This window comes from Phyllobates terribilis, unplaced genomic scaffold, assembly GCF_046119375.1.
Source record: "Phyllobates terribilis strain yellow unplaced genomic scaffold, ASM4611937v1 Scaffold_2__4_contigs__length_985480577, whole genome shotgun sequence".
In the NCBI taxonomy this organism is placed as follows: domain Eukaryota; kingdom Metazoa; phylum Chordata; class Amphibia; order Anura; family Dendrobatidae; genus Phyllobates; species Phyllobates terribilis.
Window position 1 is genome coordinate 680266666 of NW_027362762.1, and position 19200 is coordinate 680285865.

The 19200-nt window shown below is 44.5% G+C and overlaps 1 protein-coding gene across 1 annotated transcript in view; it reads right to left on the reverse strand.

Moving 5' to 3' along the window:
* PFKFB2 (6-phosphofructo-2-kinase/fructose-2,6-biphosphatase 2) overlaps positions 1–19200 on the reverse strand; it is a 56910-nt gene that overhangs the window by 24927 nt on the left and 12783 nt on the right. Inside the window, exons 5-8 of the mRNA XM_073666894.1 lie at positions 18394–18460; positions 17014–17088; positions 9087–9143; positions 5233–5357 (exon numbers count right to left, since the gene is read on the reverse strand). Of these exons, the coding sequence (XP_073522995.1) occupies positions 5233–5357; positions 9087–9143; positions 17014–17088; positions 18394–18460 (324 nt within the window). The remainder of the gene's footprint in view (positions 1–5232; positions 5358–9086; positions 9144–17013; positions 17089–18393; positions 18461–19200) is intronic.

Consider the following 19200-nt stretch of genomic DNA (forward strand, 5'->3'; position numbering starts at 1 on the left):
TTATTTAGTCAGAACACTAGTCTAATATATATAATTGTCTTATCCCGTCCGTCTGTCTGTCTGCCTGTCTGTCTAGGAAATCCCACGTCGCTGATTGGTCAGGCCGCGGCCAATCAGCGATGCGGGATTTGAGAACAAGATGTCGGCCGTTAGCGGCTTACCCTCACCCGCTCCGACGCTCGGACTCCGACGCTCGGACGCTCTGATGCTCGGACGCTCTGATGCTCGGACGCTCCCACGCTCACCCTGTGCTAGCCGGTCATCTCCCGGCTGCTTTCAGCAGAAGTACCCAGACCGGCGGCCTCGCTCCCAAAATTCATTAGGGGCCCCAGGGGGATACATTGGGGGGTTAATTTAAAGTAGTGCGCAACCCATTTAAAACACTGCTTTGCTGATTAGTTGCGCCCGGTCGGCCGCATACATATTCTAGAATACCCGATGCGTTAGAATCGGGCCACCATCTAGTAAAATATAATACAGAAGTAAAGGTGTCTGACAGTTAGCTACACACAACTGCAGGCCCATTGATGGAAGTTACCAGATTGATTGGATGCATATCAAATGGACTATATACAATTTACTTGTGGATGTCTTACAGGGCTGGAGTGCGTAGGTAACTACTTGCAGATATCAATTACACAATTGTCCATTTGTCACTGAACTGGTCTGCCACGTTTTTGGGAATGCCATACCGGAAGTAAATGGCTATAAATCCACGCTGCCAATGGTCCAGGATGTATTAGGAGACCAAAAAGGTGTGAATGTGGTTTTTATTCGTCAACGCGTTTCGAAGTACACACACTTCATCAGGACAAACCACAATAATAGTTTAATCGGCATGTCTGAAAGAAATACTTCCAGGACCAAACCAGACCAGAGTGAATCCATCGGCTTCAATTAAGTGAATGGCTGTCGTGGTTCCCGTTGGAATCCTGATTTTTGGGGAATCCGATATAAACCCTGATGTGTTGCTCAGCAGTAACATTTTATGAGTGTGAGCCTAGCCTTGTACAGCCAGAGGCAGACAGCCTGTACAGATCTCACACAGCTCTCAGCCGAGAAGTCATTACAATTGTACCTTCTAAGGTGGCTTCCTCATGCAGCACCACCAGATTCCTTAAGTGCTCTGTCATGCCCACAGCACTTAACGCATTTGCATGTAAATTAAAATGCCAATAACTTGGAAATGCAGTTACTGTTTGTAAAACCATCAACATCATTATATTTTCTTTTACAAGACCTGCATGCTCATATATGCGGTTTGGAGGTTGCTCTTAGGCCTCATTTAGACTTTCGTGTTGCACATACCTGTTCTACATACGTGTTCTGAGTGTTTTTCACGGCTACAACATGTACTTATTATAATCTATGGTGCTATTCACATGTCTGTTTTTTCACAGACCAAGGGCCCGTGCCAAATGCAGAGACGTCCTTTTTTCTCCGGTATCATGAATGAAAAGGGCCAATACAAGTCTATGGGTCCGTGAAAAACACGTACAGCACATGGATGGCATCAGTGTACAGTCAGTTTGCTGTCCGTATTTAATAAGTATAGAAGATTTGTCATTTATTTCTCTATTGATTCATCCATGAAAAACACTGATGACAGCCACACTGATGGTAAAAACGGACACACGGATCACACACTGATCCAAAACACTGACGACACGGGTACCATTGTTTCACGTATGTGCTTTAACACGGACGTGTAAACGAGGCCTTACTGACAGATTTTCTTTGAAATCGAAGGTAAATTACATGTTCACTAGTATAACAAATCCACTCAAAGAAATGAATGGATAATGGACAGACATGATGCAAATCAAACCCCTCCTAGGGGAAATAAACTATTTACATATCTCAGTATGAGGATTAATGTCTTGGTGAGTGGTTATGTTCTGGTTGTAATAACATAGATTTCACTTTAAGACCATAAAATATCCTCTTTAGCAAGAAAAAAAAAACTAAGAGTAAAAAAGTAATCTTGCAATTTTCACACTGGCCATAAAGGCTTTTTTAGACTTCATGTTTAAGGAAATCCACAATACATTAGCAGCAACAGGCAGACTGACCCTATAATTTGTATTGAGTGAGTGCAAAGGTGATTGTGAAGGGAGGGGGAGCAGGGTCAGCTGTGACATCACCTATGATTGGTGGATCCTGTGTTATCAGCTGTGTATAGAGGTGATACCTATCACTGTAACCCTGCCTCTGATGATAAGGAGCCTGCTGAAAACTATTCCTGAAAGGAAAATAAGTATGAGGCTAAAAAAGCCCTAGAAGCCAGTGTGAAAATTGCAAGTTATTTTAATATATCAAAAACCTGAATTAAACAATAGGTTATTTTCTGATAATACACGGTGGGCCATTTATATGGATACACCTAACTTAAATGGGAATGGTTGACGATATCAACTTCCTGTTTGTGGCACATTAGTATATGGGAGGGGGAAAACTTTTCCAGATGGGTGGTGACCTTGTCGGCCATTTTGAAGTTGGCCATTTTGGATCCAACTTAACTTTTTTTCAATGGGAAGAGGGTCATGTGACACATCAAACGTATTGAGAATTTCATAAGAAAAACAATGGTGTGCTTGGTTTTAATGTAAAAAACTCATGAAAGAATAAAGTTACAAGTTTATTACCACTTATAAAATGTGTTCAAAGTGCTGCCCATTGTGTTGGATTGTCAATACAACCCTCTTCTCCCACTCTTGACAAACTGATAGCAACACCAAAGAAGAAATGCTAGCACAGGCTTCCAGTATCCGTTGTTTTATAGCGCCATTTATTCCATGGTGCTTCACATGTGAAAAGGGGTATGCAAACACTCAGGGAGCAGAGATCACGGGGCAGACACCATCAGGTTTACGCTTTTAGTTTGTTTGCTTGGTTTTCAGTTAGGGAGAAATCTGGAAAGCATTTCAGGATCAGCATTTCAGCTTTTACACTAATATTTAACTTGCGATTACCCTTGTACCTGTTCCTAGGTAACATGCAAGTTATTTTACCGGAATACGAGCCTCTCTGTTTTTCACAGCCCAATACCTAGTAGAAGAAATGACCGGTATATGTGCATACCAAGTCTATTTCCCGAGATTCAGTATTTAGGTACAGTGCTTTGAATAAGTATTCATACCCCACAAACGTTTCCACATTTTCTAGTTACACCCACAAACAAATGTATTTTATTGGGCTTTTATGTGATATACCAACATAAAGTAGCAAGTATTTGTGAAGTGTAAAGGAAATGATAAATGGTTTTCAAACTATTTCAAAAATATTAAAACTGAAAATTGTGACGTGCCTTTGTATTCAGGCCGCTGAAGTCTGATAGCCCTAAATAAAATTCTGAGTGACCAATTGCCTCCATATGTCACACAATTAATAAATTAAGCCCACCTATGTGTAATTTATACTCGGTATAACTACAGCTGTTCTGTGAAGACCTCAGAGGTTTATTTGAGAACATTAGGAATCAAACAGCATTATGAAAAGCAAGGAACACACCAGACAGGTCAGGGATAAAGTTGTGGAGAAAAGGAAAGCAGGGTCAGGTTATAAAAATAAAAAAATAAAAAAAAAAAGTTGCTCAAGCTCTGAACATCTCACGGAGCACTGTTCAATCCATCATCCAACAATCGAAGGAGTATGGCACAACTGTAAACATACCAAGACATGGCCGCCCACCTAAACTGACATCCCAAGCAAGGAGACCACTAACTGGAGAAGCAGCCAATAGGCCCATGGTAACTATGGAGGAACTACAGAGATCCACAGCTCAGGTGGGAGAATCTGTCCACAGGATAACTACTAGGGTTCGCTCACACTGGCGTATAGTCTCATGTGAGAGAATCGGGCCGATTATGCTAATGACACTCAGCTTAAACTCTGTCCGTGTTTGAGCCTAGTGTCATCTGAGTGTTATTGGATTCTCTTGCATGAGAGAATTGCACCATAAGTGCAGAGAAGATGGAAAACTCAATTTCTCCATCTTCTCCAGTCTCTATGAACGTACATCAGACTGCACACGGATGACATCCAAGTGCAGTCCGATGTTTCATATGCACCCATAGACTTGATTAAGTGAGCGAGATCCGAATATCAGAGTCACTCTATTGTTTTCTCATACCAAATCGGTATGAGTAAAAAAAAAATAAAATAAAAAATATCGCAGCTCTGCACTGCCCATAGTATAACACTGGACTGAGTGCTATCCGATAAAACATCGCACTCAGCTGTGTTATACGGCAGTGTAAGCGAGTCCTTAGTAATATAATCCACAAATCTGGCCTTTATGGAAGAGTGGCAAGAAGAAAGCCATTTGTGAAAGCAAGCCATAAGAAGTCTCGTTTGCAGTTTGCAAAAAGCCAAGTAGAGGACACGCTAGCATGTGGAAGAATGAGATGAGACCAAAATAGCTTTTTGCATTTAGCCCAAAAAGTTCTATGTAAGGCGGAAAAACTGACACTGCACATCACCCGGAAAACACCATCCCCATCGTCAAACATGGTGATAGCAGCATCATACTGTGGGGATGCTTTTCTTAAGCATTGACCGGGAAGCTGGTCAGAGTTGATGGGAAGATGGATGGAGCAAAATACAAGGCAATCCTGGAGAAAAAACTGTTAGGGGATGAAAAAGAGGAGTCTGGGGTGTAGGTTCTCCTTCCAGCAACAACCCTAAACATACTGCCAGAGCTACAATAGAATGGTTTAGATCAAAGCATGTTCATGTGTGTGAATGGTCCAGTCACAGTCCAGACCTAAATCCCATTGTGAATCTGTGGCAAAACGTGAACATTGCTGTTCACAGACGCCTCCATCCAATCTCACTGAGCTAGAGCTAGTGTGCAAAGAAGAACGGGCAAAAATTTCAGCCTCTAGATGTGCAAAGCTGGTAGAGACAAACCCCAAAAGACTTGCAGCAGTAATTGCCGTGAAACGTGGCTGTACTGACTCAGGGAGGCTGAATACAAATGCATATCACAATTTTCAGATTTATATATACATCATTTCCTTTACACTTCACAAATACTTGCTACTTTGTGTTGGTATATTCTATAAAATCCCAATAAAATACATTTGTGGATGTAATGTGAAAAAATGTGGAGAATTTTATGGGGTATGAATACTTTTTCAAGCACTGTAAATCCTATATGCGATTATCAGTCTTTTATATTAGAGGCAATATAAATAGTGAGATGTACATCATGTATCTTTTCCCCCTTACTTGTCATAAGAATCTGGGTCCAGGGGCTCATAGGTAACTTTATAGCATTCAATCCTCTTCAGAAAGTCATCCATCACATTCTCTCGGTCTCTTTCAGGGTAATCGGGACTAGACACTTTCACCTCCTGTAATTACACCAAGCGTCCTGTTACTACACTCGTCAACAATGAAAATTCAACAATGAGAAGGAAAAGTTGTGGAATTGTGGACATCACAGGCCTGAGAGACATGTTAATGATATGCAAATGATAAAACAAAATTTTCAAAACATCTTGATTTATTTAATATCAAATATAAGCACCGCATGCAATCCTTGCACTTAACCTCATTGATGGAAGTGGTTATACGACAAATGTACTGCCACAGTGAATGCACTTGAGCATGCAGATCATCAAGAGCCACTGCTGGCAGCTCCCTTTACAAATGCCGACCAATGAAATCCTAGATGTGTTCGTCTAGAGACGCTGCAGGCCATGATAGGACTGTCAGCCCAGACACTCTTGCTACTCCGAGCAGCCTAACATGTGGCCTGGCGTTATGCTGAAAAATGGCTCCCGGGAAACTTTGGAGAAATGGCTGTACTACTGGTTCCATGACCAAATCAATTTAACTCCAAACTGTTAGTGTACCTGGAGTTATCCAAATAAAAGAACTGTGGTACCAATCAACCAAAAACACATGCTTAATTTATACCTTTCTGTGAGCTTGAATGGCAACTACAAGGAATCAAGGTGGTGCATTTGCTCAAATATATTGCATAAAGTCCAAATCAGTGTAACTTCAAACTGTTAATTCCAGGTACACTAAGACTAGAGGGGTCCAGCTTCCATACATTACGCCACCCCACATAATAATCCCAGGAGTAAAATCGGTGAGACATTCCCTACTGAAGGCCTCTTCATGACGTTGTCAAAGTGATCTCCATATGGAGACTAGGAGCTCTATCCTATTAAGCAATGGGTCCTGCTTTTTTCTTGAATGCAACGATAGCCAGACACTGTTATGGAGGCCACGTGGGCAACACCATGGAGAGCCCTTCACAAGGGAGTGTCACATTAGTCTTACTTACAAGATTGTGATGTGTGATGGCATAATCACATAGTCTATATTCCATGTACATAAACAGCTCGGCATTACATTTACAACCCCTGGCAAAAATTATGGAATCACCGGGCTCGGGGGATGTTCATTCAGTTGTTTAATGTTGTTGAAAGAAAGCAGATCACAGACATGGCACAAAACTAAAGTCATTTCAAATGGCAACTTTAGGGCTTTAAGAAACACTAAAAGAAATCAAGATAAAAAAATGTGGTACTCAGTAAGGATAATTTTTTCAGACCAAGCAGAGGGAAAAAATTATGGAATCACTCAATTCTGAGGAAAAATTATGGAATCATGAAAAAAAACACAAAAGAACACTCCAATACATCACTAGTATCTTGTTGCACCACCTCTGGCTTTAATAACAGCTTACAGTCTCTAAGACATGGACTTAATGAGTGACAAACAGTACTCTTCATCAATCTGGCTCCAACTTTCTCTGATTGCTGTTGCCAGATCAGCTTTGCAGGTTGGAGCCTTGTCATGGACCATTTTCTTCAACTTCCACCAAAGATTTTCAATTGGATTGAGATCCGGACTATTTGCAGGCCATGACATTGACCTTATGTGTCTTCTTTCAAGGAATGTTTTCACTGTTTTTGCTCTATGGCAGGATGCATTATCATCTTGAAAAATGATGTCATCATCCCCAAACATCCTTTCAATTGATGGGATAAGAAAACTGTCCAAAATATCAATGTAAACTTGGGCATTTATTGAAGATGTAATGACAGCCATCTCCCCAGTGTCTTTACCTGACATGCAGCCCGATATCATCAATGACTGTAGAAATTTGTATGTTCTCTTCATGCAATCATCTTTATAAATCTCATTGGAACGGCACCAAACAAAAGTTCCAGCATCATCACCTTGCCCAATGCAGATTCGCGATTCATCACTGAATATGACTTTCATCCAGTCATCCACAGTCCACGATTGCTTTTCCTTAGCCCATTGTAACCTTGTTTTTTTCTGTTTAGGTGTTATTGATGGCTTATGTTTAGCTTTTTTTGTATGTAAATCCCATTTCCTTTATGCGGTTTCTTACAGTTCGGTCACAGACATTGACTCCAGTTTCCTCCCATTCGTTCCTCATTTGTTTTGTTGTGCATTTCCTGTTTTGGAGACATATTGCTTTAAGTTTCAGGTCTTGACACTTTGATGTCTTCCTTGGTCTACCATTATGTTAGCCTTTAACAACCTTCCCATATTGTTTGTGTTTGGTCCAGATTTTAGACACAGCTGACTGAACAACCAACATCTTTCGCAACATTGCGTGATAATTTACCTTCTTTTAAGAGTTTGATAATCCTCTCCTTTGTTTCAATTGACATCTCTCCTGTTGGAGCCATGACTCCTGTCACTCCACTTGGTGCAACAGCTCTCCAAGGTGTGATCACTCCTTTTTAGATGCAGACTAACGAGCAGATCTAATTTGATGCAGGTGTTAGTTTTGGAAATGAAAATTTTACAGGGTGATTCCATAATTTTTTCCTCAGAATTGAGTGATTCCATAATTTTTTCCCTCTCCTTGGTCTGAAAAAAATTACCCTTACTGAGTACCACATTTTTAATCTTGATTTCTTTTAGTGTTTCTTAAAGCCCTAAAGTTGCCGTTTGAAATGACTTTAGTTTTGTGCCATGTCTGTGATCTGCTTTTTAACAACAACATTAAACAACGGAATGAATATCCTCCGAGCCCGGTGATTCCATAATTTTTGCCAGGGGTTGTATTTGGGCTTGGAACAGGGTTTGGCCATCTCTCCAAAGTGTCCCAGGAGCAGTTTTTCAACATTTTGCTGGTGCTACTGTTAGAAGTCTGCGTGGCCTGAACAGTCTCCGGACTAGTCTCTCATAAAGCAGTTCTGGGATGTCATTGGTCGGCAAATGCAAAGGGAGCCGCCACCAGTGGATCTTGAAGATTTGTGTACGCAACTGTATTCAGCGTGGCAGAGCAGGACTCAGACAACCATGTCCAAATGTGCAATGATGTCTAAAATGACCGATCATTAATTCTCCCCAAATCTGTGGTTGGTAGGAAGAGTCAGGGCATCTCTATACACATAGGACAGTCAACCAGTCCCACCAAAATTATTCAGGTAAGACAAATAAGGCACACTCACTGATATGTGCCCCATAACATGGCAGTAATGAGGGAATGGGACTGGGTAAGAGAGGTTCTCAGTACACAAAAGTTTGTTTCTCTCTAGATATACACAAACTTGCATTAAGTGTATTGATCTATATGTATTTCTAAGGGTTAGCGTGAATATCTGTGCTCATCTATAAATAGGTATATACAGAATAGACAAAGACAGTGTTACCCCTCGCCAGCACACACCAGCATTACAAATGACCCAAGTCATAGATACCTCACTACTAGGTCAACAATCTGCACTATAATCATGATGTCCCCAAAAACATTAATGTTACAGGGAAAGAAGTTTAATAATAATATTAATAATCATAATAAGTATATTATGATTAGTGATAATTATGATTAATAATAATAGCAATATTCACACAGACAGGTAGTCCATAACTACAAGGTTATTTTCAGTACTTTCCATTTACTTCAGTATCTCATTAGCAACTCAGAAAACTAGAAAGTGGCGGTCTCAGCTGCTTTGTTAGTGACGCCGCTCTTCCAGCAAGACTGACCTTCAGTGACAGGTTTGACAACATGCCTAGTGTGCCTGAAAACAATGACTAAACATCAGACAGCTTTCAGACAACCTACATTATTCACTTACCATGATATTAGCAGCAATTACTTCTGGATCATCACATTCAGACTCCACAAAAAACACCTTGTGCACAAAAGAAAAAAAGAATGGGAGAGATTCAGAACAGTCAGCATATACGGATATACAGATCTATATATAACATCGCTGCAGCTGAGGAGTCTCACAATTAGTTATATCAATGACTAGGTGTTTACAGGATTCTCCCAGCAAAATATTATATATGATTAACTGTCCTCAGTTTTCTCTGCAGCTTAAGAGGACCTGTCGTGGATCTAGAAAAAATTTAGAAAAATGCATAGTGCCTACAGTAAAACATGGTGGTAGCAGTGTCCTTATGTGGGGCTGCATGAGTGAGTGCTGCTGGTGTCGAGGAGCTACATTTCGTTGATGGTGTTATGAATTCACAGATGTACTGCTCTATATTGAAAGATAAGATGCTCCCATCACTTCGAGCCCTTGCTAGATGTGCACTTTTCCAATGATCCAAAACACACATTTGTTGCATTTCTGAAGAACAGGGTGAAAGTGATTCCGTGGCCAAGTAGGTCTCCTGATCTGAGCCCAACTGAACACCTATAGGGAATTCTGAAGAGAAAAGTGAAGCATTACTCTCCTTCCAGTTTCAAGGCCGTTCTTGCAGAATGGAAAGAGGTCCTTAAAAATCATGGAGGTCATACAGCATACTAGATGTAGCAGTTTGTGATGTTGGGTATATTCATTATTGCATCAAATAATATGAGTAAACCTGAAGATTTTGTAATAAAAGATATTCTTTAACTTTACTTTCATCCTATAGGTTAAAAAAAAGTCCTATGAAACTCAGTCTTATCAAAAGTTTGGAAATTAGATTTTAATGAATAGCTCACTGAATACAAGTTTTCAAAGGGGGTGTACTCATTTATGCTGAGCAAATGTAATGCAGGTGCCGGGATGCAACGCACAGAGACCCAAGGCGAGAACAGTCAGATGTTTGTAAACAGTTTTATACAACAGGTATACTGAAACAAGGGATTAGCAACAAGGGTAATGAACAATGGTTTGAAATATCAGAAAAATACGAAATTTCTCAAAGTAAGGCGCAGTCTCTTAAAAGTAAGGTGATGCCCTCAAGCATGAGAAGCACCACATAAGTTCTTTAACCGTGAATTTGGCCCTAGCGGGGGTCACCGGTTATTCCCGCTAGGCCGTGAGTCTCTTTCCGGATGAATTTAATTAAATCACGTTGTGCTACTTTAGCCCCAACCGTCCCCCTCCCAACCGGAGTACTTAAACCCAATTGTCCCCAGTACCGTGGGTGAGCAGTGGAAGTGACGGCCCTGCTCACGTATGCAGCTCCTCTCTGCCTGGCTGTTGGGGGCAGTCTCTCGAGCTAGGATAGGGGAGTCCAGGCCTAGTCTGTCGGTAGCCGACGTCGGGTTCCGCGAACTCGCTCAGCACCGCGATCAGGTTCCTAGTATCCTCAGCAGGCACAGCACTGGAGTCACAACTGTGAGGGATCCGGAGCTCTTTTACCGGTGCCGGGCTGGAGCACCTCTCAGGCCTCTGGATTTGGCCTGTCATGCGGGGGCTTTCTCAGGACGCACGTCTGCTCCTCTCTGCTGCTTGGCGCCAAAGACCCCTCAGGTTTGGCGCGCTGGCCTCTTATCTCTCTGAACTCCTTCCTGGAAGTCACCTGATCGGGTCCAGCCTCTGAATCTGCCCTCCCTGCAACTTCCTTTGTATATTTTGGTTCCGCTTGACTGTCTCTGGCCAGTAGATGGCAGTCTCGCTCCATCCTTGAAACGTCATGTTGAAGTTCTTTTATAAGCTTTTTTGCTCGTTCTACATTCCTCCCTCCTTTTTGCTCGCCAGTCCTCGGGCGAGTGGACTCCTCGCAGAATTGATGTCTCCTTCCAGGCAGTGCAAGCTCAGACAGGAGTTGGGCACACTCCTGCGTTTTCTGTTGGATTCGAGACCAGATAAACTCTTCCTGAGCGTACCGGTTAGGAGGAATTCCGGCATTAGCCCGCTCAGTTCTGCGGGGCTCTTTTTGCGGAGGAGACTCCGGGAGATCCAAGGAATCAACTACTGGGGATTGCAAATAATTTCCTGACTCATTCTGACTTCCACTCGGGAGTGGCACCAACGGTTCTGACGGGCCCAACTGCATTGTGGCCCACCCTTCTTCATCCCCCAAGGTTCCTGTATGTGGCACTTCAGCCAACATGTCTGAGGGCCCAGCCCTGTTACAGACTTCTGCTTCAGAGGAGCAAGGTCGCAACATATTACAGTGCAACACCCTGGATGTCGCGGCGTCATCCCCTTCGGGCCTAACCTCGTAGACTGGGTTGTCTGGGTGAACCTTCTTCACCACCCGATATGGTATTGCCTCCCAACGATGGTCCAGCTTACTCCCAAATCGTTTAGCCCTCACCAGCACTCGGTCTCCTGGCTGAAGCGATCCACCTGTGGTCGGGGGCCGAACTGCATGCTCTACTTCCTGAAACTTCTGATCAACCAGTCTTCTCACGGTATGGAGTCGACGCTGGTGTTCTCGAATGCAGGTACTTGGGCTACTGCCCGGACCAGGGTCTTCTGAGTCTAGCTCCAGTTCGGTGATTTCTCGGCCACTTCTTCCAAACAGCAACATGTAGGGGGTGTAGCCGGTGGTTGCATGAACTCAATTATTATACACCCACACCAGCTCGGACACGAATTCGGGCCACTTCATCTTTTTGTCCGCTTCCAGTGTTCGCAACAGGGTTCGGTTAAAGCGCTCGCATGCACCGTTCCCTTGCGGGTGGTAGGGCGTTGTCCGGGAACGGTCGATCCCATAGATGCGGTATAGCTCATCCATCACTCGTCCTTGGAAGCAGGCCCCCTGGTCAGAATGTATTCGCTTCGGGCACCCATAAATCCGGATGAAATCTTGACAGATAGCCTTGGCTGATGCTTCTGCCGTCTGATCTTTAGTGGGCGTCACTACTGCAAACTTGGTGAAGTGATCAGTCATGACTAAACAGTGTCCATAACCGTTGTATGAAGTTCCTACCATCAAGTAGTCAATCATCAAGACTTCCAAGGGGGCAGAAGTTCGGATGGTCTGAATGGGAGCTCTTTGCTCCGGGGGCTTGTTCAACTCACACTGGCGACATGTTCGGCAGACCCCCTCGACTTCTTGTCGCAGTTGAGGCCAATACACCAGCCGTTGCAACCACCGGAAGGTCTTTTCTACTCCGAAGTGAGCACCTCTTCTATGAGCTTCTTGGGCTAGCTGTGTTACGAGCGCTCCTGGAACTACCACTTGCCAGGTAACATCAAACTCTTGAGGCAGCTGGATTCTTCGGCATAGCAAGCCGTCCTTCTGGAGGAGCCTCTCCCACTGGCCTAGGATTTGTAGGGTAGTTGGAAGTGAAGCGGCTCTGGTTTCCTGGTCGGGTCTCTGAATAAGTGCGACCCATTCTCTCAACTTTGCTAGCTCCGGGTCGGATTGCTGCAGATGTATCCATTCGTCTCTTGAACGGCCCAGAATCTGAGTGGGCCTCGGCTCCCCTCTGGTCTCTTGGGCGTCGACCACAGCAGCGGCGAACTGGCTGAAATCCGGGATCTCGTCGCCTTCGAGCTCCTCATCTCTGTCCTTCTTCGGCCCCGCCTGAGTGACCCGGGACAGGGCATCTGCATGCGTGTTCAGGGGCTTGGACCGATAGGCGATTTTATACTGGAATTTGGACATCCTTGCAACCCACCGCTGTTCTAACGCGCCCAGTTTGGCGTTCTCCAAGTGGGCCAAAGGGTTGTTATCTGTCCGCACTTGCACTTCTGACCCTGACAGGTACTCAGCAAACTTCTCGGTCATGGCCCACACCAGTGCCAGTAGCTCCAGCTTAAACGAACTGTAGTTGTCCGGATTCTTCTCCGTATCTCGGAGTGACCTGCTGGCATACGCGATCACTCGCTCTTTCCCTCCTTGTACTTGAGCCAGCACTGCTCCCAGCCCATGCAAGCTTCCATCAGTGTACAACATGAACGGCTGCGAAAAGTCAGCGTAGGCCAGAATCGGGGCATCTGTTAGCGCCATTTTCAATGCTCGGAATGCCTCTTCTTGTCGTGGGCCCCACTGAATGGGCTGCCGCTTGGCTCCCCCGGCTGTTCCTCTCAGCAATTCATTGAGCGGGTTCGCAATCTTAGCGAAGTCTTTAATGAATCTGCGGTAGTATCCAGCGAGCCCCAGGAATGCCCTTAGTTCCCTTAGATTGGCGGGCGTGGGCCACTTCTGCACGGCAGCTACTTTCTCCGCAGTGGGGTGCACCCCTGCACTGGACACAGTGTGCCCCAGATATTCAATTTCTCGTTTGAAGAGACGACACTTACGAGGCTTAAATTTTCAGGCCGTGCCTTTGTAGCCGTTCTAACACTTGTTCCAATCGGCGGAGATGATCCTCAAACATTGCGGAATAGATAATTATATCGTCCAGATATATTAAAGTGGCTTCAAAGTTGAGGTCCCCCAAGCATCTCTCCATCAGCCGTTGGAAGGTTCCTGGCGCATTTGTTAGTCCGAACGGCATTCGATTGAACTCAAACAGGCCCATAGGGAGAACAAAAGCTGTCTTCGGACGATCCTTCTCAGCTACTGGGACCTGCCAATAGCCACTGGCCAGGTCGAGGGAGGAGAAGAATTTGGCGCTCCCTAGTGCAGATAGTGACTCTTCGATTCGGGGGAGTGGATAGGAGTCCCGTACTGTACAGGCATTCAGCTTCCGATAGTCTATGCAGAATCTCAGGGTACCATCCTTCTTCCGGACCAGCACGATCGGAGCCGCCCAGGGGCTCTGGCTTTCACGGATCACACCGTTCCGCAACATGTGGGCCAACAGCTCTTTCACCTCCTGGTACATTTGAGGCGGGATCTGCCGATATCTCTCTCGGATGGGAGCAGTATTTCCGGTGGGTATTTCGTGCTGAATGTCCCGAGTGTACCCGAAATCATCTTCATGCTGTGCAAACACTCCCTGATATCGCTGTAGAAGTTGTTCGATCTGCCTTACTTGTCCAGCAGAAAACTCAGTCAGGTTAGCTTCCATTTCTTCCAGGAGGTGGCGTCCAGCCAACGGTTCTCTTCCATGTTCCTGGCTATTGAGGGACACCTCTAGGGTCCATGGTTTTCCTTACACAGGTGCCAGCCCTATAGCGTCAGCTCTAGTAAGGGCCTCCGGCATTACGCACACTCGCGCCACCTCTTGTCGGGGCAACAACTGTAAACTGGTGCCACTTAAATTGATGCAGCGCACGGGTACTCGACCGTGCCGCACGGTGGCCAGAGTCCGAGCAATCAGGAGTCCAGAGGGCGCTTCTTCTCCCTCCATTGATTCAACTTGAATGCCCACGCCCTCTAACGACACATGTGCCAGCACCGGCAAAGTGAGTACAGTCTGTCCCACCGGCAGTGTCATTGTGGCTTCGGGCGGGATCGATACCTTACCAAGGTACTGGGAGGTAGTGGGCAACTTTTGAATCTGACTGACCCACACGAGGTGCTGGAACACTCTCTTGTTAGCTGGGTCTCGAGTGGCGCGGGTCCAGTTGTTTTTGCTACAGCCCTCAGCCAGGAACTGTCCGGCTTCTTTCAGCACATTCATGCCCAGGGTTACAATGGGCCCATCGCCTCCGGGCCCGGTGGTCAGTACAATCCCTTTTCGACCGAGGTCCTTTCCACATGCCCGCACGGACATCCATACTACTCCCGCTACTGGGATAGGCAGTTGATTAGCCGCCACCAGTTTGACAGTGGGTTCCCGGCAGGAACGAGCGACTTCAGGAAAGTGACTTTGGAAGTACGTCTCAGGCATAGTGGTCACTTGAGACCCGGTGTCCATCAAACAGCGGATCCGCTGCCCATTGAATTCAGCCCAGATAATGGGCCTCTCGGAGACAATGTCTTCAGAGCTCCCTCTTCTACTCTCTGAAGCTCGAGACCCCACGGTATGCTCCACAACCGTGGGGCATTTTAGTTTAACGGCTGTCCCCTCCTTCTAAAGGTGATGCCCTCAAGCATGAGAAGCACCACACAAGTTCTTTAACCGTGAATTTGGCCCTACCGGGGGTCACAGGTTGTTCCCGCTAGGCCGTGAGTCTCTTTCCGGATAAATTTAATTAAATCACGTTGTGCTACTTTAGCCCCAACCGTCCCCCTCCCAACCTGAGTACTTAAACCCAATTGTCCCCAGTACCGTGGGTGAGCAGTGGAAGTGACGGCCCTGCTCACGTATGCAGCTCCTCTCTGCTTGGCTGTTGGGGGCAGTCTCTCGAGCCTTGGATAGGGGTGTCCAGGCCTAGTCTGTCGGTGGCCGACGTCGGGTTCCACGAACTCACTCAGCACCGCGATCAGGTTCCTAGTATCCTCAGCAGGCACAGCACTCGAGTCACAACTGTGAGGGATCCGGAGCTCTTTTACCGGTGCCCGGCTGGAGCACCTCTCAGGCCTCTGGATTTGGCCTGTCACACGGGGGCTTTCTCAGGACGCACATCTGCTCCTCTCTGCTGCTTGGCGCCAAAGACCCCTCAGGTTTGGCGCGCTGGCCTCTTATCTCTCTGAACTCCTTCTTGGAAGTCACCTGATCGGGTCCAGCCTCTGAATCTGCCCTCCCTGCAACTTCCTTTGTATATTTTGGTTCCGCTTGACTGTCTCTGGCTAGTAGATGGCAGTCTCGCTCCATCCTTGAAACGTCATGTTGAAGTTCTTTTACAAGCTTTTTTGCTCGTTCTACACACTCTAGATATGTGGCATCCCAACATAATCAAGTACTAATTTACATGTTTACCTCAATAGAGTGGGATTTCATCATTGTACAGCTACTAGGATATCATTTTGCCATCACATTGTCCTTTTCCTAAACACCTTTGGGGACCACAAAAGTAGGCCGCTGAGCACGTTTTGGGCTGGATTATATAGTGTTTTCCCACATGTCGGTGCGGTTTTATTTTAGTAGTGCTGGTTTTCTGTGCTTATCTGTAATTTTTTTCTCTGAGTACAAATCGCATCAACACTCAGGATTTTTTTTTCACCCAAAAAACGGATCCATGATGAGCATTATTTTAATAGCCAGTGTATCAATTTCTGGTGTAAATTTTCACTGCGGATTTTTCCACTTTCAATATGAAATGGGCAGTAAAATTTTAAACAAATTCTGAATGTTACAGATGTATATATAAAAATCCACAGCACGTGGACACTGGTCTAAAAGTAGGAGATGCCTCTCCTTGCATAATCACAAAGGCCCCGATTTATCAAGATCAGCGATGTTCACACCAGGCTTGACAAGGGGCTATGCGGGATTCAGACATTCCCACATATTCCTCTTAATGAATCAGGCACATTTAACAAGTGGTATGTGCCTCCCCACAAATCTTATTCCAGTCATGGACTGGAGTCAGATTTCCTTCATACGGAAAGCCACAGTTTGCCATGAATGTGAGGAGCTGTGGTGTCAAGCTCCTGTCCCACCCATTTTGGCTGAGCTGGGGGAAACTAATGTGAAAATGGCAAAAGTCGCAAAAAAAATTTTCGCAACTCCGTTTTGTGTAAAAATTTTGCACCTATTCAAAGTGATTTAAGCCAGAATTTTGGCGTAATTGCATGCTACCTACTAATGATAGTTTTTTCAGCTTATCTTTCCAATATAGTGCCAAGATATTTCACAGCATATACAATCCCAATTAAGCAAATATTAGGTATTTCTAAATATTCTTAATGACAGACCTTGGAAACAGATTAGCAAACGTTCTCAAAATTGGGCCTCATTCATACAGCCTATAATGGGCCACGTGTTAGAGTTCTGGCTACGCTCAAGCTCACAATTTTTATATGGACACTTATAAGTGCGAATGAGATATACTGGTGATGACCCAAAGGAAAAAAATTCTCCAACCTTCAAAAACTTAGTAAAAAAATTACCTTGAAAGCATTTTCCTTGGCAAAGTCTAAAATAAGATCTCTTCTTTCCCGAGTTGTATTTGTGGCATCAAACACCTGTGTACAGGTAATTAAAATGTTATTCTATGTTTGCACCATGCTGCGTCAGATGCCATTTTTTTTCATTACTTATTCTCGCTTATTTTCTTTATTTAAAAGGGAATCTGTCAGCAGGTTTTGATATGTAATCTGACAGCAGCATGAGTTCAGGACAGAGACCCTGATTCCAGTGATATATCACTTAATATACTGGGTGCAGCAGTTACAATAGAGTCACAATTTTTTGGCTGCAGCTTGAGCAGAGCTCAGTTGTTGAGTTGTGTATAGCCCTGCCCACAGCACAGCTTTCTGTGTACATTGTATAGTGACAGAAAGCTGCTCATTAGTGCTGGGGCTATGGTTGGACTAGGAGGCACGAGGCCAGTTGTCCTCTTTTCATAATCTCCTGCTGAGAAAACAATGATTGTATTGAAACAGCAAAACACAGCCCAGTAAGTGACACATCGCTGTAATCAGGGTCTCCACTTCCACATTACGGTGGTCTCAGATTACATAGCAAAAAATGTGGCGGCATATTCCTTTTAAAAGGGTTGCCCATTTTGGACAACACTTCAAATATAAAAAGTCCAGAGGATCAGAAGATCATATGTTATAGCTGAACGAAGCATCAAGAAGTTGGCCAAGACGCTCAGATACTTTAAGGCCCCCCATGCACATGAAACTACTGTCGGCCGCACGTGTCAATATAGACGGGTTCAGACGATGATCTAATGGGTAGGGGGGCCCTGGACAACTCATGGTTGGAGGAAATGTTGATTGTGGATGTCTGATTTCAGACTGCTGATAGCTTTGTTCTCCCAGAAGTAAGCAGTACCAAAGTAGATTTTGTATTGATCGACCACAGCACCTTTATGCTACAAATACAACATTATTACATTTTCAGTGCTGATATTTTACATTCTGATGTGCAACCCCCTAGTCACCAAAGTCTACTCCAGAGACTCCTGGGCGCTGCAGTCCTAAACATAGCATGTGACCACCCCTGCCCATCAACCTCCTATGGTGAAAACAGCCAGTTCCCGCGCAGTGTTTTTCACTGGAGGACTCATACAGTATGCGGAAGAGGCTTTACCGACAAGGAAGCAACACGTCACAATGTAAAAGATCAGCTTTGGACTTTAATAGGTTTTATATTAGTAAACTGCATATTTTTTATGTGTTGAGGTTTTCCATCAGATAATGGCAAAAAAAAAAAAAAAGCAGGAACCCGATTATTATATTGTTTATATGTGATCCAATATGTGGCCTTGCATGTTATATAAAAAAAAATAATTGTGTGCAATGAATGTTTTCCGCCCTTACACCAATCTGGCCTCCTTCCTCTGTTAGATAAAACTTTACATCTTCCAAGGCGATCAGGGCACACTGCCTATAAGAAAAGTGAGGAGAGGTTAGTGAACAGCATCATACTTCCCAAAATGATCACAAATCATTCCACACGTATATTCCGCTCAGTTCACGTCCGTGCGGGGGATGCAGCTGTACTCCTCTGATGCTGCAGAGAGAAAGCTGCCTGTGCTTGAAGCATAGGGGAGAGCACAGTTAGGGCCGGTGGCACACCAATGCCGCTGGTCCATACGGTCATTCAAGAAAGAGTTCACTGCTCGATGGAAAGCAGGAAGCAGAGGAGACCCCTTAAATATCACTGCAACAGTTTGCCCTATTCCCAGTGTGTTCTTCATACATATAAATAGCAAACAACTTCTCTAACTACTCATTATAAAAAAAATGTAAAAGGTTGTCTGAGAGACTCCACCCTGCTCAAAAATAAGATGCAAAACCTCTGATGAAGCAATAGTGAACGCGCGTCGGGTGTGTCGTGGGTGAGCCTCTTCCTACTTTGTGCACTTTTTTTTCATGTACCTAATTTAACTTAATGTTTGGGAATTACTCTGTCTGGTACTCCACTCTTAATCTTTGTATGTGTAAACTGATATGATATAGCTATCTAAATATCTGTAGATCTCTATATATAGATATATATGTGAATGCCTCATTATTATATACCTTTTGTGCAGATTAAATTTATTAACGTTATTGGTGCCTTTTTATTATTGGGGTTCACCTATTGGCTCACCCACCAATTTGTTCTTTTGTCTGTTTTGTTGG